Consider the following 25,449-nt stretch of genomic DNA (forward strand, 5'->3'; position numbering starts at 1 on the left):
GTTCCTCTGTCCAGCTTTTGAACCAATAGACTTGGAGGAAAGGTTACAGATTGACAATTGCAGTGGCCGGCCTGAGAGCAGGCCTTCTGGAAATTTCTCCCATCTTTGTTCCTTTTAGGAAAAGCAGGTCTGCAGAGCTGAAGAGTCTCCTCCATTCCATGCCTGGGGCACCCCCCCATTTCCTTTTTACATCAAGGTAGACTGTTCTCTCTGCCACGTTTGTAAATTGCAGAGGGAGGAACAGAATGTTGGGCTGTTTTCCTTTTCCTTCTGCCTCCTCAGTCCCCAAAGAGGATGCGCAGCTGCAAGGAACAAACACAGACACACTGGAGCTTTTGATTCCCCTCATTTTTTTTTTTTTTTCTTCCCTTCAAGACCCTCCAGGATGGATTCACTTTCTGCTTTGGGAAATTAAGTGGCATTCGTGTGGGGGAGGGGGAGGAACAGCCTTTATTAGCTCCAGAAAATGGTCAGTGTTCCGTCTGTAACTAGGAATTAATTATATATAATCACTCAGTAAACTTTCTACAGAGTTTTTCTAATTGCTGCGCATGAACATGGTTAGCCTGTTGGAGCTGAGTCCAGTTACTTTTATAATTAACAGCTCAAAGATTTGAGTCAGAAAGAAAGAAACAATGAGGCCTCTTGGATTATAAATTAGGGATGAAAACAATAGCCTTTCTTTCTTTCTCTTTCTATCTTTCTTTCTTATTAACCCTTTTCTTTTAAACAAAACATTCTCCCTTTTCTTTTCCTGGGAAAACAGTGGAGAAATGGCTTCAGGTCTTAAATAGGAGTGGTGAGGGGGAATGAGTCACTCTTTAAAAAGTGGGGTGACAGCAGCCCAGAAAACCCTGAAAGCAAAGGTAGGTTTTTTTCTCCAAAATCCAACCACTTCAAACGTGTGATCTCTTTGTTTCTTCTGCCTCCTTTCCCCCTTCCCTCTCCTGTGGAAGAGGCCACAAACATTTGTCAGCTGGGGAGCCCTAGATCTGGCTGTGCCTCTGGTTTGACCCTGAAAAGAAAGACACAGGCAGAAGTGGTTCCCCCCCCCCCCCCCCCCGCCCCAGCAGAGAGTGAGGAAGGGAATCTGTGTGGAAGCCCTCCCCTGGCTGGCTCTTCCAGGCACAAACGGGGGAGGATTCACCCTGGGCTTTAGGTTGCTGAGGCTAGAGCGGCCCTTCCCCCTTCTCCCCAGCCCGCTGACGGATAAACAAGTAGGCAGGAGCCATTTCAGCGCTGCAGCTCGCCTGGCTGCCAGGCTGTCCCTGCTCATCAAGATTACCTACCTACCGGCCAGGAGCCAGCCGCCCGGCCTCACCCTGGCACAGCCTCGGGCCGTCTGCCCTCCTTTCTCTCCTGAAGCTACAAAACAGTCACCTTGAAACTCCCCACTCGCAGCACCAGAAGAGTTCTGAGGCCATGCTCAGACCTGTACCAGTAAATTACATGATCCACCGTGAGCCTCTTAGTTCGGCCTGTGAAAGCGGGTCTGGCCAAACCCATTGTTAATTTTGAGGGCTCTGTTGGGGGTGGACAAAAGTCTAATTTGTGAGTATCCCGCGCCTTGGCTCAGGGACTGTTTTCCTGTTGTTTCTCCTCTGCAGACGCGGATTGTCTTTCCTTGATGTTAACTGTCTTAGGACTGGCTGGGTGTTTGGTGGCCGTTTTCAGACTTAATAAACAGCCTTTTTATTTCACTGTGGCCTCCGACTGGGGTGCAGCCCTGCAGTCTGGCTTTTCAGATGCCTGCTGCCCTGGGAGCACTTTGCATTCTACCTGGCTCCTGTGCGGTAGGGATGCAGAGCTGGCTTCTGGTCCCCCAAGAAGGGGGAGTGGGTTTTCTCCCCCTCCCCAGCCTGCTCCTTTTGAACATTTTTGTTGTTTGCGCAGACACCTGTCTGTCTGCAGTTTGTGCCACAGGGCTGCCTCTTGCTAACCTCCCACCCACCTCATTCGAGGGCCACGGGGCCTCATTTTAGAGCCTCACGTTGAAGGCTCAGGAGCTAAAAGGGAAGGGTTTTCCTTAGGAACCTGTGACTTCACAAACTCCCCCTGTCATCGCAGATTTTTTTTTTTTTAAGCTTCTAAACGTTGGGTTGTTGGTGTCCTTTGGTTGAGCTTTGCCTAGTTTTGATATTTAGGAAGGTGGCTTTGAAACTAGAAGGCAGCTTAAGCAAGAGCTACAGCTATTGAACAAACTGCTACCATTTTAGCTTCAACACAGGAATGAGGCAGTGTTGCCAGACGCCATTTTAAGAATCCTGCATAAATAGCTTAGCTACCGATGACTCTGCCTGTTTTAGGTGAGTGCTTATATAAAGCTGCTAACCATTCCCTCCCCTCCCCCCAATTTTTTTAAAGAAATTAATTGCAGATTTAGGGAAGCATGGCTTTTGATTCTGATGTTCACTGTTTTGTGATCTGGAAGAGGAAGATGTTGTGTCTTGGGGATTAACTATTTCTTACAGCCTGGACCAGTTTTGGTATTTTGAATGAAAGTAAAAAGCTGAAGGAAAAGTCCTGTCGAATGATGCATGATTCTTGAATTGCTGTGTGATGATCCTCAGCTGTAGAACCAGAGTCTCGTGCATGCTGGTTATATGTTCTAGACGGGTTAGGTATTCTTGGTTAAGAGTCAAATAGTAGGGGCACTTGGGGAAAAGAAATATCTGGGCATTGTGTTTCCAGGCGTTTTGCTGTCCAAACTAGAGCTCTTCTCTTTTCTCTTCTCTCTGTCCTGCAAGTGTTGAGGGGATGGGATTCCTGGGAATTACGGACCTGCCTTGAGTCTTCAGAATTAATAATCAGAAGGCTTAAAACATCCTGGAGGTGCAGTTCATCTGCAACTTTTAATTGCTCTTTTCCAGTGCATGCAGGTTAAGAAGTAAGCAGAGGTTTTCCTTGCTCAGGCATTGGGGGAGAAACCTTTTTATTCTTCCTGGGACGGGACGGGATGGTCTTGGTTGTATTTGCAGGCGCTTGTTATTTCTTCTTTACCTGAAATCTATCAGTTTGCGAGATCCAGGGGCAAGTGACTTAGGGGAAACGTGAGTTCAAGAGGTGGTGGTGGTGGGAACATAAAGTATATACAGCTAGTTGATGGTGTATTTTCCAGTTGGGGTGGGGGGGTAGAGGTGGTTGATTTTTTTCAGCTAATTTTACCCTTCCCTTTAGCTGGCCCCCAGCCTTCCCAGCGACCTAAAAAAAAAAAGTAATGTCAGTTTGAAACAAGGGCTGCTTGTTCCATTGTTTTTGATTTAAATAATCGGGGTTGCTGGAAGCTAGCAGATATGGAGGGAAAGATGCTGTGTATTTTCTAAGACTTTAATGTGTTAATGATAAGAGTTCAAAGTCTTTTCTCCAGATGCAGCTGCTTTTTCTTTTTAGCAATTATTATTTGACTGTTTTTTTTTTTCTCCTCCAAATGACTGAACAGTTCTTAACCTAAATTGACCAAGCTCTGTGGGGGCATTCAGACAGGTACAAATCTTTTCTCACCACCACTTTTGATGTAATATTCATAGTTTTTCCCCTAATAACATACTAGTACTTAACACTAAACCAGAAAGGAAAAAAAAACATGAGATCAGTGGTGTAGAAAAAAGGAAGTCCCTTTAGATGTGGCTGTTCAAAATGACTAATTTTGCATTCTGGTCTTTGCTTTTGTAAATGAAGTTTTTTTTTCCCTTTAAATGCATAGACTTTGCAATTTCCTTTAGTCAAATACAAGTTATTGTGTGTGTGTGTGTGTGTGTGTGTGTGTGTGAGAGAGAGAGAGAGAGAGAGAGAGTGAGCGCGCGTGTGTGCATTGGTTCCCTTTGAAAGGATGGCTTGCTGATCTGTGAAAAAGATGGTTTTCTGAAATTGTTGTGCTTCAAATCCTTGGCTAAAGCTGGTGGTGCTGTTGCTAAAGTTAGGTGATTATAGTGCCTACTTGTAATACTTGGAAAGATAAAACAGCTTCACTTTCTTTTCTGCTCCAGGATTGATTCTCTTAAACTCAGCAGCAAATAGCCACCACCTAACTAGTTTGCATTTCCTTAGCCTCTCAGCTGCTTTCCTGCCTGAAGTATTCAGCTCCTCTAGGCTGTTACAAGCCAAATAATTGTTCCCTTGAATGGAGCCCTCCTCTGTGATCAATACACCTTTGAATGTTTTCCTCCCTGCAGAAATCCTTCGAGTGGGTTTGGGGGGCTCTGTTCTTCGTAATTGTTCCTTTCACCACCGAACATTTTGGTTGGACCCAGAAGAGCGTTTTTCTCCATCCCTCAAAATATGGGATCGGTTTCAAGAAGTTTAGGATTTCACAGACTTCATGCTAGAGAGGGAAACAATTCTAGTTGCTAGAAAGATCAAGATTGCTTTGAGTTCTTTTGAAGCTGGCTGTCTACGCCTCTCCCCTTCTCTGAAGGAGCTGCAGGGGGCTTTTTGTTAAAATGTATTTCCAGTCACCCCAAGCAAGAAATCATCGGCAGTATCCATTTGGACAGTCTGTGTATGTTGCAGGCAGGGTGTGTTTCTGAGTGGAGAATGTTTGCCTCTTAAGTTGGAGTCAAAAGTTGTTAGTGCTAAAATCACCTTCCACAAATCACCATATTATTGCATGTTAGCTATGTGTTTAAATTTCAGAGGCGCTTTCTTCTGATGAAAACCATTTGTGACAACATGTCAGTTGTTCCTTCGGTGATTGTGTCCCAGGCTTTCTCTACAGACGCAGTGTGGATGAAATTGTCAACGGGATTCAACTATCGGAGAGCTAAATGTGTTATTATTCTGATTTAAAACTAAACTGCCTCTCTTCTCTCTGCTGGGACTAGTTAAGTTCGAGGCCTCCAAGTTCTTCTAACTTAATTCTGAGCTCTCATCCTTTCTATCTGGTTCCCCCAGCAAACATGGAATTCGCCTAAACACATCTCCATCTGACCTGAGGTTCCAGGCCTTTTCAGACTTAACTTTTGTCTCGTCACAGTCCCAGGCCACGAAGCACAGAGGGGACATTCTAACTCTTCCTCTCTTACCCAGTCCCCCTCCTGTCCTGGTTTTTGAGTCTTCCAAATGGAAAGTTTCAGCCATCTCAGTTGGTGATGCGCCCATTTCTTCTTGTTGAACCACAGTCCGATGGAGTTGCACCTAGAGGAATTATGCAGGTTCTTGTCACTTTGTTGTCAGCCAAATACTTGGGAAGTTCCAGCACCTCAAAGAGTTGGCACTTAGAAAAGCAGAACTTTCCTGGCTTGGCCGGGGAGGCGTGTGTGGGAGATACGAAATGGCCTGCACTCTGTTCAGCAGGGAGTTCCAACAGAGAGAGGGAGAGAAGCTTCTGGTGGACGGCCCAGCAAAGGGGCCTGTTTTCCCTGCTTCTCTCCCCACCCCCTAACTCCCAGCCTGTCCTTTAAATAATCCTTCCTCATTCCACTTTTGTGGTTGGGGGGGTGGGGGTGGCGATAATTAGTCACAGCTCAAAAGAGTGCTGAATGCTTTTCTTTAAGCCATGCCTGCTACAGAGAGGAAACATGCAGGCAGTTCGGAGTGTGGACACCCCAGTCCTAGTTCCTGGGCTAAATGCTGGTGGTTGGAACGTTTTGACACCAGGCCTTTTGCTTCTAGCCTGGGCGTATTTTTCTACTTTGTAATTTAACGTGTATCTTTTTTTCATGTTCCTGCCTCACCGGGAGATTGTAAGATTCAGCGGGGTGGTCTGGGAAAATACTCTGCCTTGCAGAACTCAGAGATCAGAACTCTGGGTACCCAGAAAACCACCTCCAACCTGAACCCGGTGTTAACAATGAGAAACTTATTTACGTGAAGGCTGGTTTCTCATTGGTCCACAGGGGCTGATGGTAATTGTGTGTCTCAAAAAAAAAAAAAAAGCTTTTTTGTATCTTCCGACAAGATGACAAGTGGCATAGTAATTTGACTTAAAGAAAGAACAACCTAGTGTTTAAAAAATAACTCCTTAGGCATCTGACCATTTTGTTTGAAATCAACTGTGAGTTTCTTTCCTCCTACCCCTGCATAAAGATGGGGGATTGTCTTAAAAAGGTGGGTTTGTTGTTAGAACTTCAAAATAACTGCCCCTGTGGGGCAAGTTCTCAGTCTCCCTAAACGTGAACGTAATTTGCTCTGTTTCAGCTTGGCTGAAGAGGAAATAAAAACAGAACAGGAGGTGGTAGAGGGCATGGATATCTCTACTCGCTCCAAAGGTGAGTAAAAACCTTGTATCGTCTATTCCAGAGCAGAGGAGGAAATTGGAATTTCTTTTTCTTGTTGTGGTGGTGCAGTGAAGTGTGGCTTACGAGCGAAGGTTGCAACACTCCTCCGATTTTGAGATGTGGCACCTCTTTGATGGATGAACCTAATTTATAGAGAAATCTCCTTTTGATCTTCTTTCCCTTGCGTGTCTGTGTAGGTGTTCTGATCTGTCGGGGAATTGTCCCGTGAGTGAATTTTGCGTGTGTGTCATGACCGAGGGCGGCCGGCTACCTCTCTGCAGGGTGACTTTCAGGAATCAATTTAAATAAAGCATGTTCTAGAAGCCACTAGAGTCGCCAGCTGCTGCTAGGTTTCTGATTTTAATAACAGGCCTCTTTGGAATCGCAGAGGTGGAACGAAGTTGACCCACTTCATTGAGATAAAAAGGAAATGTTAGGACTTCCTGGAATGCTGGGGCACGTGTTTGCATGTAGGACGCAATTTTGCAAATTACGGTAAATGTGGTGTCTGCTTCTGTTCAGAATCTCTTGTATTAGAACTCCTTAAAATCTTCCGATGGAGGGGTTGGTACTTTTTGTTTGACCCCTGTGAGACTGGACGAGGTTTCCCACAAGGAAGCAGTTACCCACGTGGGCCTTCTGGGTGCTTTTAGAAATGAGCTGCTGGAGGGTTTTTTCACCTCTTTGGTTGACGAAAGTGCTCATCCCCAAAATTAATGGTTGCACCACGGCGCTGTCATTCCTTCGACAAGTCACCGAGTACCTGCTCTGAGCACACACATGGCCATGGGTTCTGGGGGAGGCAGGAGGGCTAGAGAGAGGGACACTATGGACTCTGCCAGAGAGTCCCATCTTGCTCAGAGCGTCACAAAAAGTGGCTCCATAAAGCGGTTGGATCCAACAGAGCTTTTGGAGGATTTTTGTAAGATAGCATGTCATTCGGTGCAAAGATGAGGGTCAGATAGTGGCGGCTGGGACCTGGGATGCGGGTGCTGGCTGTTGTGGGGGGCTGGCATACCAGATGGGGCTGGGCCTGGTTCTGGGAGGAGGGGATGCATCTCAGGTGGGGAGGCCAGGCCTGGTGGGTGGTCTGTACCTGGGGGAGTTGGGGGGAAGGACATTGGGAGGGAGGGAGAGCCCAGTCAGAGGGTGGCTGCCCTTCACCACAGCCCCCAGTCAGCAGCCCATGCTGGCCAGCAGCACCTGAGCCATGGGGGAGTCTGAACAAGGAAAGAACCTTTTCTGAAGAGATGTTTTGAGGAGACAGTTGCTGATGGGGAAGCACGTTCGAGCCCCTTGTTGTGGTCAGAAGGTGTGGAGTGAGCCCAGAGCATGGGGGCCGGGAGCCGGGGCTTTGTCCTTGCTCTGCCACCCACTTGACACTTTCTGTCTCTGCCTCTCTGTTTTCTTATCTGTAAAGTTGGGTATCGCATTAGATTCTAAGATTCCTTCTACCTTGGGCTTCTCTTGTGAAAATAACCCTTTGCTGGTGGCATGTATGAAGGCTGTACTTATAGGATCCAGGAGCCTTTTCTTAGCTGGGAAGAGGTGGGAGGTGGTGTTACCATTTTGCAGATGAGGAAACTGAGGCTCCTAGTGGTTATGTCTCCCAGGTAGTAAGTGTAGGAGGGGAGCAAACCAAATCAAGGCTCTGCATCCAAGGAGGTGCCTCCTTCCTGAGCCCTTGGTGCCTGGAACGCCCTGGAGCCCTGGCGTGGAGACTTCTTCCAAAGGGTCAACACTGGGGACTGACCACTGGGTGGAGGCCTGCCTTGCTCAGGCCCTGCCCTCTGCGTGTGAAGACCCTTCTTCTCTTCCCCTTGAGTGTGGAGATCTCGCTTCTTCTTTCAGACCCCTTAGATTCTCCTGGCTCTTCACCCCATGTCTGGGATCATCATTGTCCCTCTTTCTTATCTGCCCCACCCCCATTCTCTCTGACAGCAGCCAGGGCCAGGGTGATCTGGGAAGAACACGTCTTGCTGAGTCCTTCTGCTGACCTTCCAGGGCCCTCAGCCTCCAGTCTGAAGTCACTGGGACCTACCTGCCTGGCCTGACCCCTTCAACTTCCTTCAGCTTTGTTTACCTTGGGACGTTCTGTGCCCTGGACTGGTTCTCTCCCTGACCCCACTGGAGCTCCCCAGCCTCCTTCCCCTCTGCTCCCTCCTGGGGGGGCCCTTTACTGGGAACACGCTGCTCTGGGTCCTGCTGCAGATTTTCTCATCTCTCAGGTTCATCTCAGATGGGGCTCCTCAGAGAGGCCTCCGGTGGCCACCCAGTCCACAGGAGCCATTCCATCCTTTTCTGTTACATTAAAAAAAAAACAAACTTCTAATTTCAGAGCAGTTTTAGATTTCTGGGTAAGTTGTGATGATAGTACAAAATGTTCCTGTATCACCCCCCCCCACCTACACACACACACACACACACACACACACACACACACACACAGAGTTTTCCCCCTATTATGAACATTGTACATTATTATGGTCCGTTTGTCACAATGAATCGGTGTTGGCGTGTTATTATTACTAACTCGGGTTCATGCTTTGTTCAGATTTCCTTAGTTTTTCCACTGAGTTCCCTTTTCTGTTCCAGAATCCCACCCGGGATCCCGCAGGATGCTTAGTTATCATGTCTCCTTTGAATTCTCTCGGCTGTGGCAGTTTCTTAGACTTTCCTTGTTTTCAGTGGCCTTGAGAACTGGTCAGGTACTTTGTAGGATGGGATCTTCCATTGGGGTTTGATTGCACTGGGGCAGGCTGGAGTTACGGGCTTCTGGAAGGAAGAACACAGACTGGCGTGCCATTTACATCATGTCATATCAAGGGTACCCGTTATCAACGTGATTTGTCCCTGGGGATATTGACCTTGATCACTTGCCTGAGGGCGGGTTTGTCAGGTTTCTCCTTTGGAATGAAGTCACAGTGCCCAGCGCACACTTACGGAGGGGGGTGTCATGCACCACCTCCCTAAGGCCAGAGTATCTACATAAATTACTTGAAATTCTTCTGGGTGGGAGATGTCTTGTCTCTCCCAGTTATTGGTTTGGTCGTTTATTTAGATCAGCACAGACTCAGCTATTTTATATTCTAGGTTTTAGTCCAGTACTACTTAATTTACTTTGTATGGGCTGTCACTTCATACCTGTCAGAATGGCTAACATCAAAAAGTCTACAAATAACTAGTGTTGGTGAGGATCTGGAGAAAAGGGAACCTTTGTGCACTGTTGGTGGGAATGCAAATTGGTGCAGTCATTATGGAAACCAGTGTGGAGGTTCCTCAAAAAACTAAAAATAGAACTACCATATGATAACAGCAGTTCCACTCCTGGGTGTATATATATGGAATAAAAAAGAAAAGTAATTTAAAAAGACACATGCACCCCAATATTTGTAGCAGCCCTATTTACAACACCTAAGATGTGGAAGCAACGCAAGTGTCCATCAACAGATGAGTGGATAAAGAAGATGTGTATGTGTGTTTGTATATACATACACAATGGAATATTACTCAGCTATAAAAAAGAATGAAATTTTGCCATTTGCAGCAACATGGATGGACCTAGAGAACATCAGGCTTAGTGGGGTAAGTCAGGCGAAGACAAATACTGTATAGTATCACTTACATATGGAATCTAAAAGATAAAACAAACAAATGTATACAGCAGAACAGAAACAGACTCACTGATACAGAACACAAACTAGTGGTTACCAGGAGGGAGAGAGAAGAGGGTATGGAATTAAGAGACACAAACTACTATGTATAGTATAGATAAGCCACAAGGATATACTGTACAGCACAGGGAAGAACAGTCATCCTTTTGTAATAACTTAAAGGAGTATAATCTGTAAAGATACTGAATCACTATACTATATCACTATACACCTGAAACTAATATAATACTCTAAATCAGTGACAAAATTGTACTTCAATTAAAAAAAAAATTAAAAATTGTAGGGCAGCCCAGCAGGCAGGCTTGGGACCGGCATCCTGTCCTCTGAGACGTTTGAAGAAAGCCAGTCTGCAGCTGTTTGGATGGATTTTCGTAGGTATTTTGGAACCTCTGTTATGGTGGGGAAACGTGAAGGGGAAGGGATCACCTGGTTTTGAGGGAGCCCATCCTCTCTTCCCAGGGTCTGCCTTGGACGGCTTTCATTGTGTGGGGCTGAGCATCCTGGTCATCAGATGGCCAGGTGACTGGCTACTTCTGTGTCTAAGGAACCTTTCCTAATGAGCCTCTTGGGTCAGGCAAGGATGTCGCCTTCGCAAAGGCCGGGGGGTTGTGATACTGGGTTGCTGGGGTTCTGAGAGCTGAAGTCAACCTGCTCAAAACGTGATGCTTGCAGAGGTGGGGGCCAAGGCTTGTCTCTCTTTGCATCCTAATTATCTCCAAATCCATGTTGTGATGGTGTGGGCTCCGTGAACACGTACTTCCTCATCTAGCCTGCTTTTCTTATGGTTTGGGAAATTTGGTGCTTCATCCCCAACCTGATACTGTCCAATCAGGCTTCTTTGGTTGTGAGCAACAGAAGCCAGCTCTGGTTAATTGGAGCAGAAAGGGGTGGACTGGGAGGTGGTCAGTTGGCTCATAGGGTCGATGGATTGGCTGGAGGTTCAGGGCTGCTCTGGGAATAGGACCTCGTGTATAACCTCCTCAGGGTTAAAAGGACAAAGTGCCCAGGGAGAGTCCCTTACCTAGTGTCACGTTTCTGCCCTTTGGCCAGGGAAGGGCTGGTATCTAGACACCTGGACCCACCAACGTTGCTCCCACTCGGGAAGAGATACTTCCTCAAAGGAAGGTGAGGTGTCTACCCAGGAGTCTTGGGAAACTGGCAACATCATCCTCTGTTGTGGGTGGATAAGAGGCCCAGAGCTGCCCTGTGCTGGGGAAACTTAGACCCTCTGACAATAATTGACTCACAATTCTTTAATTCTATTCCTACATCTAGTTCGTACGACCTTTCAGGTTCTCTAACTAAATTTCAATTTGTCTACCCTCTTCCCCCTGACACGTACTCACTCATTAACTAAGTAATTCCCAAGCCAGTCATTGCCATTACGCCAGCCTTGGCATTTACCGGGGCATTTTAGTTCTCAGGAGACAAAGCTTTCGAGCTTTCAAGATGTCAGGTTGACATTTGTGTCCGAGGGTAATGATCTGCGGAAAGATGCTCAAGTAGAACTCGGAAGTACCGTCTAGATGCCAGGCGCGTTTGCCTAGCTGATGTTTTCTGAGTACTTACTGGGTGCTGGGTATTATATACAGATTACTTTGATTCTCCTAATAATGCTGTGTTGTTGTTCCCATTTTACGTTTAAGGAAATGGAGGCTCAGAGGGATTGATGAAGCAACGAAGTGGAGAAATAGGGTCAGGTTTTATCTTTGATTTTAAACCTTTGTACTTAGTCACGAACTCCATCTCAAGGATCCCGAGTGAGTTGTCTTCAGGGGTCGGCGGTAGACCAGTGAATGTAGCTGGTATCCAGGATGCGGGGCCCTTTGGTGAGTGGGAGGGTATCTGTCCTAAGGGGGGGACTGTGCCTCCATCTGATTGCTGACCAGCAGGAATATGGATCACTTGGTGTTGCCAGCTGGGATTTTTTTTCCCCTTTAAAAATGCCTGATTTAGAAACGTGATCCATGCAGCCTGGTTTCTGAAAGACCATGCATGAACCCAACAGAACACATCTCCGGGTCACAAGTGGCTGAGGGTTATAGGTTTGCATTCTCTGCCTGAGACTTGTCACAGCCCAGTTCATTGCATGACTTTGGCCACACGATGCAGGAGTCGAAACAAGCCCCTCCAAGGCCAGGGACTTGAAGTCTGAAAAATGATGCTGGGAGCTCAGTGTCTCCATACAAAGGCTCCCCTGTTTGAGCTGCTTGTGTCTTGATCCTGCTACGTGTGCATTTTGCAGTAATGATTGTGCTGTGCGGATGCCAGGCTGCCAAAGCTGAAACCATTTTTTAAAATGTCTGTGTAGCGTCACCCGCACAAGGGAACGAGCCACTTGGAAACCATGCACAGATGCAGCGGAAGTCCAAGATATTAAAATCTTGAACAGTATCATTCTTGCTGAGATTTGCCTGGGTATGGATATGTTTTCTGAGACAGGATGCTGGAGAATATACAATTATAGCAATTTGCTCACCAGCCCCAGACCTTAATTAGTACAGGATCCTCGTTCTCACTGTTGTATGTAAATTAAGACTGTTTCACAAAGGGATAGTTTATGAGGATGGCTATGAGATAGAGACCTTCTGTCATTTATTTTTTTCAAGGAAATTCTTTAAGAAAATATAACCATAAACACTCTTAAATCACAGTGCGATGCTGAAGTGCTGAGAATTTTTCTTTTAAAAAATGAGCATCGATATTTTTAACTATTTTGGCTCTTCTACATCTCCTGCAGCCCCAGAAGTGCCATCTATATACTGTGCAATGGGAGGAATTTATTTGCGACTTAGATACTACCAGATTGTTCCTCTCCCAACAAGGTCTAAAATATCCCGGAACTCTGAGGATGTCGCATAACGGCTTTCCAAATGAGAAATCTCCCTTCTCTTGGCCAGCATAGCATCCACCGTGCATCTGTTCTTGGAGTCCTGTCGGCACCGTCCGTGCAGTTTATCTTTGTGGTTCACTTGTGAGAAATTTTGCATTTGCCCCATTTTTGAAGCCTGACCCACGTTACATGTTTAGGTGACTACTATTATTCCAGAAGACTGTGATCTAAAGTAGACCGTTTTCAACCTTAGTTGGAAAAAAAAAAACCGTCTCTTCTTTTTCTTCCTCCAAATGCCTGTGGAGTTTATGTAGTCGGACTGAGGCCGTGTAGAGACCCTGCCACTTTTTTTTTTTTTTTTTTTGCCTGAAAGTTTTAAACAGTAGTTATTTCATTTTGTTCCTCTAATGAGGGTTCCTTTACTGTTGACTTGAGGAAGGTAAGTTTGACAAGCCCGATCTCAGAGTGAGGGTGAGTGCAGTGTTACGGGGCCCTCCCAACACTCCCCCTTCACCCCATTCTCTCCACCTGCCTCCAGCTTTCCTGGAACCCAGAGATCCATCCTTTCAAAGTGATCAGTAATATGGTTTTTAATATGTTCATAGAATTTTGCAGCTGTCATCACAATTTAATTTTAATTCATTTTTTGATATATATATGGTTATTGAAATATAGTCAGTTTACAATGTTGTATCAAAATCACAGTTAATTTTTGAACATTTTCATCATCCCAGTTAGATACCCTGTGTTCCTTAGCAGTCACTCCCTGTTCATTCCTCCTTTACCCCAGCCCCTGACGACCGCTCATCTACTTTTTTTTTTCCATCTACTGTCTTATTTTGGACATTTCATAGAAATGAAATCATACAGTGTATGAACTTTTGTGTCTGACTTCTTTCACTTAGAATACTGTTTCCAGGGATCATCCCTGTGGCAGCACATATCCATCCTCAATTCCTTTTTATGGCTAAGTAATATTCCACCATCACATTGTTACCCATTCGTCCACTGATGGACATTTGAGTTGTTCCCTCTTTTTGGCTGTTGTGAAGAACGGGGCTGTGAATGTTCATGAACAGGTTTTTGTGGGGAAGCATATTTTCATTTCTTTTGGGTGTAGACCTGGGAGTGGGGTTGTGCCGTCCTGGGGTAACTCTGTTCCCCTCTTTGAGGAATGTACAGACTCGGGAACACACCTAAGTCTCTTCCATGTTTCCTCTCCACCCTGCAGCTTCCCTACTAGCAATTCTGTCTCTGACCTCTTCACAGTCAGACTTCTTAAGAGCAGTGTCTGGGCTCGGGTCTGGGTGTCCTCGCCTCCTGCTTCGTCCTGCCAGCTCCGCTGTCCTCCCACTGAGTCCCTGCTTGTTTGCTGGCAGGGCTGGGCTGTGCTTCCTGTGGACCCCATGTTGCTTTTTCCGGTGGATGTTTTCAGGACTCATGTGCCTTGATCTAGCGGAGGCCTTGGGCACTGCTGATCCTTCTTCTCCTGGACACTGTCTCTTCCTGTGCTTTTCCTGTTTTCTTGGCTCCTTCTCGTCTCTCCACCTATAAATGTTGGAGTTGCTGAAAGCTGGGCTCTGTCCACATCTCTCCCAGCATGTTCTTTCCCTGGGTGAGCTCGCCCACATCTGTAGCTTTATGACTCACAGGTATTTTCTTTCCAACCCAGATCTTTTTCCTGAGTCATGATGCAGAGGGCCAGCTGCCGACCTGGCCACTCCTACCTGTTGTTCATGGGTGTCTCAAACGCAGCATGTCCAAAACCAATCTCACATGTCAACCTTCCCTTCTGCTCCCCACCTGCCCCCCAACAAAACACCTGCTTCTGCACCATGACCAATAAGCCAGGACTCTGCCAGTGGGCTAGAACAGGGATATGGGACTGATCCTCCGTTCTTCTGTCCTTTGCCCTTTTTGTGTCACTTACTGACAATAATATATTCTAAATATCACTCTTCAGGTTATTACCAGCGAACAGCACTTCTCTTTTAGCTGGTCTCCTATCTCCATCTGCTCCACCCTCTCGATCTTTCTAAAAGGAACATCTCTTCCAGCTGCCACCTCCTACTTTATAAACTCTTAAGGGCTTGATTCTTGGTTTTAGGATGAGATCATAATTCTAAAATCCTCACGTACTGGCCCTGCCCACCTTTCCAGCCTCCTGTCTCCACATTCTCCTTTCTTTCCTCCAGCCACGCTGATCTTCCAGATCCTCAAAAGAGCCATCTCTGGCCTGGAAGACCCTCCCCTCGTTTTTCTCTCCTAACCTCCCACCCCCACCAGATTCTAAGGCTCCCAGTGAGGGCGGGCCCTGCCTCTTGTTTTTGTGCGTCTTCTTGTCCCCTGGGCCCATTTTACTGCCACTGTGCCCTTTCTGGTTGGTGTACAGTAAATATCTATTTTGAACGAATGAGTGAATGAGTTGACTGTGTCTTTCAGGTGGATAGAACTTTACTCCTGGAGAAGGAAGTAAAGGCAGCCTTTCAGCTAGAGAGGATGGCTTTGTTTCCAGCATAATCTGTGCCTGGAAGTAATTACCCAAGCTCAAATGTCTGCTCTCTCTGAAATGACGTGGCCTGTCTGTCCTTTCCTCCAGGGACATAGTACTCTCTGAAATGGCCCCATTCTCTCTGATTTCTTTCCTTCCCTGAATATTCTAATAGACCATTTCCCAAACACGAGTCCAGTTGTCCTGTTCGCCCGCTTCAGGTTGCCACTGGTTCCTGAAGATGACCACAATCCTGAGCAGAGGTTCGAGGCCCCGCCCTATCTGTCCTTGCCAGGATCCGGTCAGTGTGCCTGCGGAAGCTGCCCCTCCTATACGGCCTTCCAGGCCCAACGCTGGTCCTGTGATGTGCCGGGTTCCCTTCTGCCCTTCACCGAGTCACACCTTTGTAGATCCTTTATCCTTTTAGACTGCTCTCCCTGAGGACCTGCCTTCCCTCTGCCTTTTGCATGTCCTTGGGGACCCAGGCACCTCTCTTTCTGAGCCTTCATTTATACCTCCTGCAGTGGCGTCCTTTAGCTTCCAGAGTCAAAGTCACCCTGGAAGGTCATTTAAATTGCCCACGAAAGTACAGTCATCAGCTCTGATTAGACATTCGCATGCATCACAAAGGTTTGAGAATTTCCAAGCCAGGCTAAAGGAGGCAAGTCCATGTACACACTTCTAGGCGTCCGGTCATCAAGCCTTGAAGGCTACCACCAGATCCCTCAGATGGGGGTAGGGGGTTCTGCGGTGTCCTGCTCGCCTGCTAGGGTTCGTCCCTTGTCTGCTACATATTGAGCGCCTACAGCTATGCTTGTCTGATAAGGTAGCCACTAGCTGTGTGTGTCTGTTTCAATTTACATTCATTAAAAAAAAAAAGAAAGAAAGAATTCCTTCCTCAGCCACATTTCAAGTGCCCAGTAGCCACACGTGGCGAGACGCTTCCATGTTAGCACAGATACAGAACATTGCCATCCTTACAGAAAGTCCTCTTGGACAACACTGCTCTTTGCACAGTGTGTAACATGCTCAAAAGGTAATTATTGTATTGGCATCTTATGTTTTACTTGATTAGATCCTCCTGGGCCTACTCTTTTTTGAAAAGTTCTACAAAGAGGACATGACTCTCTAAACATCTTCCCAGTTTGGCATTTCTTATCCAGGACCCACTGAGCAGCCTTTCTGCTGGGCCTTGTGGCATCTTGGTGCGCTGTCTGGGGGAAGATAATCCAGAAGGGCTGGGCCACCCTCTTTCCAGCCTTTCAAATTCTCTCCTGTCGAGTTCATTCACCTGTGTCTCCTCGCCTAAACAGACAAGGGGGCTGGGCCCCTCTCACCTCTTTAACGTGGGGCTAGTGATTCATAGTAGCTGCTCAGTAAATGCTTTTTAAATGAAGAATCTCTTAAAAGAATAAAGTCTATTTAAAAAAAAAAAAGGATCTCTTCCGAGAAATATAAACTAATTAAGGAAAGAAAATGGTTTACTGGATTTTCCTTTCACATGATAAAATCAGAGCACCTCCTTGCAACAAGCCAAAGTATACAAAGAAAAAGCGAAAAAATCCTCTGCCAGGTAACCTCAGTTTATTCTATTTATTTTGGTGGTGGGGAGGTGATTAGGTTTATTTATTCTTAGAGGAGGTGCTGGGGATTGAACCCAGGACCTTATGCATGCTAAGCATGCGCTCTACCCCTTGAGCTATACTCTTCCCCCACTCGTTTGATATGTTTTCATCAATACTTTTCCTCCCTCTTAGAAAAATGTAGACAAACGTAGACCACATTGGGCTTGAACTGTCTAGAACTTGGTCTTTCTAGCAAAGCATTCCTTATCTCTTGTCCTTCTGTTTCTCTTCCTGCCCTTCTCTGCTTTACTCTGCCTTGAAGGGATTTTCAAGGTTATGTTTAATTATCTTGACAGTCGAGAAGGGTGGAAACCTTGGCAAACAGGGAAATTTCATATTCCATCCTAAAGCTGGGGCAGGGCAGCCTGGAAGATTGTACCATGTAGAAATGGGGACCCTGTGTGGCTGGAACTTGATTTCTCTCTTTTTTTTTAAAGAGAAGCTAGTGATCTGGATTTCTCGATACAGTGTCTCCCCATTTTTAACTACTGACAACTAACTTAAAGAATCACCCAGCAGTGGGTGGACTGGATTGAGTCTGGGGTCCTTTGATGGGCCACCACTGGCCCAGGCCTTAGCTGCCAGTTTCCCTGGATGGTTTCCTGGAGATGGCTTCCTTTCTGCATCACTGGTTCATTTCATCAGCTGTCACTCCGGCCCTCTTCCTCATAAGGCTGACCTGGTTTTGTCCTTCACCTCCTTAATGAGCCTCTAGTAACTGCCCCCCCATCCCCGCACAGGAATGAGGGGACCGTCTTTCAGGCCAGCTTTTCCTTGGGTGAGGACCAGGTATAGTAGTGGGTGAGTTGTTTGACAAATATCTTTACCATCTAGACCTTCATTCAGGCCTGGTGAGATGCTTTCCTCTGAGAAGCCCGAGGGAATGGAGCAGGAGACAGGGAAGAGCAGATTTAATATCTCTTGACTCAAGCCTGTTGAGTGGTAAGAAGGAAGATGAACTTGAAACCTAATTTTTTACTTTCCTTTTTGAGCTTCTGTTGCCTCCTTCTCGTGCTTCACTTGCCATCAGTGCTTGCGGGATGGGCCCTGGGGCTTCACCCTGCCGGGGCAGGGCAGGAGACTGGGCGAGGATTAAGGGAGGTGTTGAAAAGAGATCTTCAGCCTTAAAGGGGTCTGATAAGAAAAAGGGCGAATAATCAGGACTAAAAAATGTGGTTAAATGGTCATCACAATGGGGGGTCGCTCAGTGGGGAGTTGCCCAGTGGGGAGTGTGTTTTCCCTGGAGAAAGTCATTCCTCTTTTTTAATGCTAAATGATTCTGAAACAATAGCTCTCCCCCAGAAGAAAGGAGAGCGTTAGGAAATGGGAGGCCTGAGAAAACCTGAGTTTCCCCCCAGTAATTGTGTTTAGCTGCAAGGGCCCCATCACGTTCAGGATATAAATCCTCACTTAATCCCCTCCTTTGAGGGAAATGGGTTCTTTAGGGCAGAATCGAGAATGGCTGAGTATCTGTTGACAAGGGAATTTCCTCTAGTTTCTTTTAGACCCTGAAATGGCCGGGCTCCCTTTTGTGTAATCTTCCCCATCGACTTCACAACCATCCGGCCGTCCTGGTTTGCTGCTGGGACAAATTCTTAGACCTGGGAAGAAAAACTGGAGTTTCCAGTGAGTCAGGCCTGTGGGCACATCTCGGAGCCCAGTGGCCCTCCGCGGTCGCTCATGTAGCTGGTCAGAGGTGTGTTCGGAGGGTGCCTGTGAGCCAGACCTGGCATTAGGGACTGGGCTGCGTCACAGAAAGACAGAAAAACTGATCAAACTCACATGGTGGGGGAGACACAATATACAAGTGAATCAGCCAAAAAGAAAATAAGTTTTGACGATGTTTAGCAAGAGAGGACCGCAAAGAAGGCGGCAAAGAAAAACTACTTCAAGCTGATACAATAAGGGGCCTGGACACTGGGGTGGTCAGGGAAGGCTTCTCTGGGGAGATGACCTTTAAGCAAAAAGTTGACGCCAACTATGTAGATTGATCATAGAACATTCAAGATGGAAGAGTCAGCGAGTACAAATGAGCTTGGCTCCTTAGAGGCTGCTGTGGTTAGGGCTGAATGAGAGGACGAGAAACGGTGGGCGGGCCCAGATCCCTGGGGCCTCGATAAAGTGCCTCCGATAAACCCCTGGGTGGCTTTTCAGCAGAGGACTGCTTGTTTTATTTAGGTTTGAAGAAGACTGCTGGCCAGGGCAAGTGAATGGTCACTGGGTGCCCACTGGGAAGGCTGGACTGAGCAGGCGCACGCAGAAGTGAGGGTGGGCAAGGGAGGAACCGCCCTCTGCAGAGCACTCGCTGTGTGCCAGACCCCACGTAGGCACCTCCCGGCCATCATCCTAGCCCTGAGAGGTCCGCATTCCTCCTGCACGTTGCACGTTACTAGGATTCTCTCCCAGGCTTCCTGAGCCTCAATTGAGTAGGGAGGAGAGGGCCTTAGGAGCCTCCTAGGGTGGAAGGTCAGTCCGGAAGGGTGGGGTCGGGACTGTGGGCCACCACCTGGTGCTTCTGCTTTGATCTGGGAGGAAATCCTTGAGCCCTGAGGGGATTTCGAGCCTGGTCTGGTTGAACTTGTGTCTGCCTGGGAGGACTGACTGTAAAAGGTGGTATTTCTCATCAGTGAGCCCATTTCAGAATCAGGCCAGGAAGAACAAATCTGGTGCAAAGCAAGATGAAGATACAAAAAGACTTGGGGAAGCTGGGTTTGAGATTTCTGGGTTAATGTCTTTCCTTGGCCCTGGCACCTTCTTCTACAGGAGAATCACCTACCAGTAATAACTGGTGGTGCTGTGATGTGCTGTTCACTGTGCATGCACTGCCTCGTTTCTTCCTAACTGTCCTTTAAGGGAGAGTCTTACCATTTACAGCTGAATTGACTGAGGCACAGAGAGGCTAAGTAACTTGGCGAAGGACACACAGCAGGAAGGTGGCGGGGCTTGGATTCAGACCCAGTGGTGTGGCTCTGGAGCCCACACACTGAACAGCTGTGCTGTGTTGACATTGGCTGACACCAGACATGTCCCCTTAGTGATGGAGAATTTCAAGGTGGTGCTCTGTACCTCAGGGAAGTCAGTGACTGGTTTGAAGGGCTTTGGAGTGGGACCCAGCTGTTCCCAGCATGATATTTTGACCTGCGTGCCTTAAGCCCATTACCTCTCTGAGCCTCACTTATGAAATGGGTACAAAAATACCATCCTGACCTCATGGGATTCTTGGGGAGGGTTTGTTAAGTAGCTTCTTAAAAAACAGTACCTGTAAATCTCGTGAACCCAGTTTGAAAAGGAAACAGAAGTGTTTTCCCCTCCTTAATATGTATCCACAAATTCCTAGTATTTCTCCTGCTCAGCTTTTTGTCCACCTTTAATCAGTTTCTCAGTCTTTATTTCTAGATTGAATATATTCTATTTTTCTATATTCATTCTGTATTTACTAGCCACTTCGTTATGGACTTATATTTCCCTGGGCTTCAGCTTTCTCATCAATAAAACAAGGCGGCTCTGGCCCTGCCTCCTTGTAGGACTACGGTGAGGAGTAAGTAAACTGACATTGTATTTAGAACAGTGTTTTACAGGTGGTAAATGGTCAACAAAAGGCAACTATTGTTATTTGTTTCTGGCTGTCCTCCCATGGGGGAAGGCCCCTCCCTGGGTAGTTCCCTGGGTAGCCCAGATGTCTAGTAGTTGCTCAGTGACTATTTGTTGACTGACTGGTCCCCATTGTTTTCTTCTCTTTGAAACCTGAAGTCAGGGCCGCCAGGTGAAACATAAGGCATCGTTTTCCTTCTTAATGGCTGCAGATGCCTCCGTGGGTGGTGTATTTACACAAGGTTAGACCTGCCTGGCAGCTCGCTGCAAGTTTTCTTTACACCAGGGTTTCTCAACATCGGGCACTATTGGCATTTTCTAGGCCTGATCATTTTCTGTTGTGGGGGCGGTCCTGTGCGCTGTGGGGTGTTTACCAGCATCCCTGGACTCTACCCAGTAGATGCCAGTAGGAACCCCTCTCTTTGCCTAGTTGTGACAACCAAAAGATGTCTCTAGACATTCAGTGTCCCCTGGGGCGACTGGGTTGAGAAGCACTGTTTCTCACTATTCCAGACACCTGAGCCCCTTAAAAGTGGCACGTGATTAATGCCGGGGTGGGTGGGGGGGGTGTTCTGTACTGCTGTGTGCCGGGGGCTGCAGGTGCAGACCTGGTCCCTGGCTGGTGAGGTCTGTGGCCTGTAGTGAGAGTTCCACAGATCTTGTTATTATCATCCATGTCCCCAGGCCAGAGCCATTTAAAAATACCTTAAATAGTTAAATACGTGAATGTGATCAGAAAGAACTCAAAGAGGAGTTCAGTGTTTACTGATTCCCCGGGTGTTCCTCCAGGCCTTTGCAAACCCACAGCCACGCAGCTCCATTTCTTCCACCCAGGTTCTATTTCTGGCCTTTTTTGACTTGATTTTGTTCCACGCCAGTGCATGAAGACGTGATTCCTTCTTCATTTCATTTTGTGGCTGTATCTCAGTCCCCTGTGGATGACACTGAAGTTACTTCCCATCTTTGGCCTCCAGAAGGCATGTTGCAGTGGCCATGCTAATCATCCTTCTGTGCACTCTTAACAGCCCGCAGCCCCCAATATCCAGGTGATGTTAAGGCGTCCTTTTGACCAGGGTAATCTGGGTGACATTCTGGACCTAAAATCTTTGCTTCCTCAAAAAAAGGGTGATGAGATGAGACTGTAGAGGGCCTGTCCCTTCTTCCCTGGTGTCTTCCTAGAGAATTTTCTTTGTCTTCCTTAAGGTGACTTATTGAAAGGCCAGACCCCGCCCAGGGCGTGTAGAGGGATGTTGCCTGGTTACCAGCACCGGTACCTCTTCCTTCATCTGCCCCCTTCCCTGAAGCCTGTTCGTTCCCCGTTTCTTCCCTCACCCACTTCTTTGCTTCAGCTGCTGTCGGCAGTCTTTTTGTTTCGGAATTGGCCCCGTGATGCTGCAGTTCCCCATTGCAGTTAGCAAGCCACCCACCAGCACCTGAGCTTTTGAGAACCTGAGCTGAGTCCTGCAGCCTAGATAAATAATGCACACAGGTTTCAACCACTAGAACCAGCTCCTCCTGCAAGCTCTCCCCTCCACTAGCTACGCAGTAAAGACCAAAGGCAGTGGGTTCCTCCACATTTTCTTTGTGGTGATTTGGCGGAGTTTTTAGGGCCTCAAAGATGTACACGCGTCAGATGTAGCCTTCTGGGCCTGGACCTGCTGAGGGGGCGGGTGGGGCGCAGCGTCTTTTCTAGCAGGGAGTTGGGCCCTGCCTCCCCTTCTTGGTTAGGACTGAAAGAGCTTGGCATTCTGGAACCAGGAAATTCCTGTTGAGATGTTGTCGGTTTTTCCAGAAAGCTTCATCTCAGCTGAGGGGGGAGAAAGGGCTCTGTGGTTGCAATTGCCTCTCGTTGTTGAGGGCTAAACAGTGAATTCATTTGTAAATCAGCCTCTTCTCCCTAGATGGAAGCAATTTCTGTCTTGCCAGGAGAGTTTGGAAGTTCATCTTTTACATATGAATGTGCCCATTAATCACCACTTCTGCATTATTGAGAGAGAAAGAGAGGGAGAGAGGGAGGGAGAGAGAGGGAGAGAAGGGCAGAGGAGGAGGGAGGGAAGGGGGAGGGGGGAGGCGAGGGAGAGGAGGACTGTATGTGTAGTGGGAAGATGGTTTTCTCATTTCTAGGAGAAAAGTAATTGGAAACAATTATTTCAGGACACCTTCAAAATGCAAACACCCCAGCATCCTGCCACCCAACTCCCTTCCGATATTCTCCTGCCAGCAAGCGGAACCACTGCAATTTGTTGTGTTTATTCACATCAGTGAAATAAATGGCTCTTTGGTGCTTGCCCTGAAGATCTTCAGCTTAGCCGAGCTGCTTTCTGTCGAGGGTGATAAATTAGAGCCAGAAGCCTGGGGCCATGAAGGCAGGTTGGCCCGGCCTCAGGCTGCCTGATTGCAGGGAGGTGAGGGTGTCCTTGCCCCGCTGGGTGACCTGGTGCAGACGAGACCGGGGCTGGCCTGGTAAGTGGTGACTCTTAGCCTGTCCTCTGCTGCTTCCTCCTCCCCCTGGGAGAGGCCGCGGAGGATCCGGAAGCAGGACCGTGTGAGCCTCTGTTCTCTAGAAAAGAGAGGCTGGGTCCTCAGAACAGCAGAGCTTTCTCGATGGCAGGTAAGCGCCCCTTCCCAGGGTTACCTGTCCTTCACTGGCTTGGCCTCCGAGGTACCCGGATTCCTGGAACAGTGACATTTCCCCGAGTTGAGAATGACCCCCTTCTTTCCACTACTTCGTCTCCATTCCAGCCCTTCTTTTCCTGATCCAGAAGTTCACAGGCACGTGCGGGAGACCTTGTAGAAGCCCAGCTTAGGCGAGTGCAGCCTTTCCCCGGGAGGCCCAAGTCGGCCAGGCTACCTGCCGCCCTGTCTTCCAGATCCTGTGGGTCCGGGCCACGTTCAGTGTGAGCAGACTATTTGCCTGAGAGTTTCTGTCGCTCACATGTTCCTTGTGGCTGAGACATTCTCTGTTGCAAGAAAAATTTGGCCCCCTCCACCTCCCACACCCCCATCCTTTGCCCCTGGTTTCTCTCATTTCTGCTCTGGGCCTGGAGGAAATTCCGGGCTTTTGTTTCATTATGACGTGATCACTGGCTGGAGAGGGCCCTGAGATTCGTGGGGAGGGGGGTGTGTCTTAGGTACCTGCTCTGTGTCTTTGCAACGATTAACCACGCTCTGCTCTGCTGCTCCCCAGAGAGCAGCGCGGGCTCACGTTTGAAGCCGGTGACAGAGAGGCCTGGCAATTCCTGCGCGCGTGCTTCTGCCTGAGCCAGCACAGGCCTCTGCTCCGGACCCTGCCTCTCAGTTACAGGAGGAGACCTGGACTTGTCACAGTCTGATGGACATGGAGAATCGCCACCTGGGCTGATTCCGGTCTCCACTTTCTATAGGCGGGCGTTTCTGTAGCTGAACTTGTGGCATTGATTTAACCTGCTCCTCAGAGAAATCAGCTCTGTTTTTGGAGGGGGATGGTGGTGGAGAAGGAGGGGAAAGGAGGAAAGGAGGATGTGTGTTCGTTTAAAAAAAAAAAAAGCTACTTTTTGTTTTTTTGGTAGCTGCTGGGCCTCCCCTCCCTTTTGGCCACCACACCCACCTCCCCTCCAGCTACTGTTCATTGAGTGCTTACTGTCTGCTAGATATTATCCTAAAAGCATCACATGAATTAACTCCTTTCATCTGTGGATAACTCCATGAGGTACCACGATCTAGAGGAAGGAAGAGCGGAGGCACAGAGAGGTTAAGTTGCTTTCTTAAGGCCACACTGCAGGGTGGCAGCAGGATCAGGTCCTGACCCCTGTGCACCCCGCCTGTATCATCTGTGACCCGGCCTGATGTCTGTGTAGGGTGATTAACTTGTCTGGGTTTACCTAAGACCGTCCATCTCTGGCTAACCAATGGTTGGTCACCCAGCTTCTTTGGCCTCTGATGCCGGCCCCAGCCTGCTGAGCGGCATTCTCCTTTCCCTCAGTCCCAGCCGTCTTGCCATTGACATCATCAAGGAAGTTTAACACCCGCGAAAACACACTGCACGTCTGGTCCTCGAGGGGAAGTGCCTGGCCTTGAGCTGGGGCCCAGTCCGTCTCCGGAGGAGACAGTTCCTTGTAATCGGTGTGTCATTTCCTAGACTCCGAAGATCGGCAAGTGCTGTGACTCAGGCACCGGATGTGGGCGGGGGGTGAGGCGCCTGGTGTGGCTGGGCCTGGATGGACATTGGGAAGGAGTGTTGGGGGAGGGGAGGTGGCTGTGGAGCCCCTCAGCCTATTTTGTGGTGTCGGCCAGGTTGGGGTGCCACCATTGAAGGTTGGGGGCTGAACATGCTTTCTGGGAGCTGCCTTTGGGGGCAGTGTGCGTTGTCATTAGCGAGTGACACGTGCCCAATCTTCCACCTTTCTCCCAGTTCCTGGAGCTCCCCAACCCCCACAGCCCACCACCTGCACTGGTAAAAGGCAAAATGAGAGAGTCCTCTTAAAACAGAGAGCCTGGATTAGGAGGTCATCTGGCTACAGAGCTGGCACAAGCTGACCCTGGTGGTTGGCCACGTGTGAGCCTTGGATCCACACTGCCTGAGCTCTCGTCCCAGTCCGGCCACTGGTGTGATCTGGGGCGAGTGACTCAGGGGGAAGGACACAAGGCCTTTCGAACAGGGCCTGGTACGGCTTCGGCAATGAAGGAACATCTTAGCCATTAATACTCATGGCTGAGGAAAGCTAAGAGACTGGGTTCTCTTGAGGGAAGGCATCCCTTAAGTCCAGGGGCGTCTAGGAAGGGATCAGCAGGATTATTTCTGGCCATTCGCAAGACACAGGGTCGGGGAGGATGTCCTCACGTGCTTGGTTCCTGATGCCCAGGAGACCTCTCCGTATTATTAAGACTTCAGTGAAATGTCACAGGAGGGGGACATTCTGCTGCTTCCTGCTGCACGCCACGCTCTTTTCCCTGAGTCATTGCTCTGTCCTTCTGTTCCCACGCCCACGTTAACTCCTTCGGAACCAGACTTATTCTGGGGGGGAGTTGGGGTGGAGACAGG

The 25,449-nt window shown here is 48.1% G+C and overlaps 1 protein-coding gene across 20 annotated transcripts in view; it reads left to right on the forward strand.

Annotated features, from left to right (window-relative positions):
• ZMYND8 (zinc finger MYND-type containing 8) overlaps positions 1-25,449 on the forward strand; it is a 107,751-nt gene that overhangs the window by 3,677 nt on the left and 78,625 nt on the right. For 7 of the 20 annotated variants that reach the window (XM_031433666.2, XM_031433675.2, XM_031433680.2 and 4 more), the window contains exon 3: positions 6,136-6,206. The exons of 1 other annotated variant lie outside the window; for it this stretch is intronic. In XM_031433666.2, coding sequence (XP_031289526.1) covers positions 6,136-6,206 — 71 coding nt within the window. Of the gene's footprint in view, positions 1-1,758; positions 2,307-4,653; positions 5,151-5,549; positions 6,046-6,135; positions 6,207-22,682; positions 23,041-25,449 lie in introns of those variants that run through there. 12 more of the 20 variants (XM_064497017.1, XM_031433679.2, XM_064497025.1 and 9 more) reach the window with 8 other exon arrangements.

The sequence above is a fragment of the Camelus dromedarius genome, chromosome 18, assembly GCF_036321535.1.
Source record: "Camelus dromedarius isolate mCamDro1 chromosome 18, mCamDro1.pat, whole genome shotgun sequence".
Taxonomy (NCBI): Eukaryota; Metazoa; Chordata; class Mammalia; order Artiodactyla; family Camelidae; genus Camelus; species Camelus dromedarius.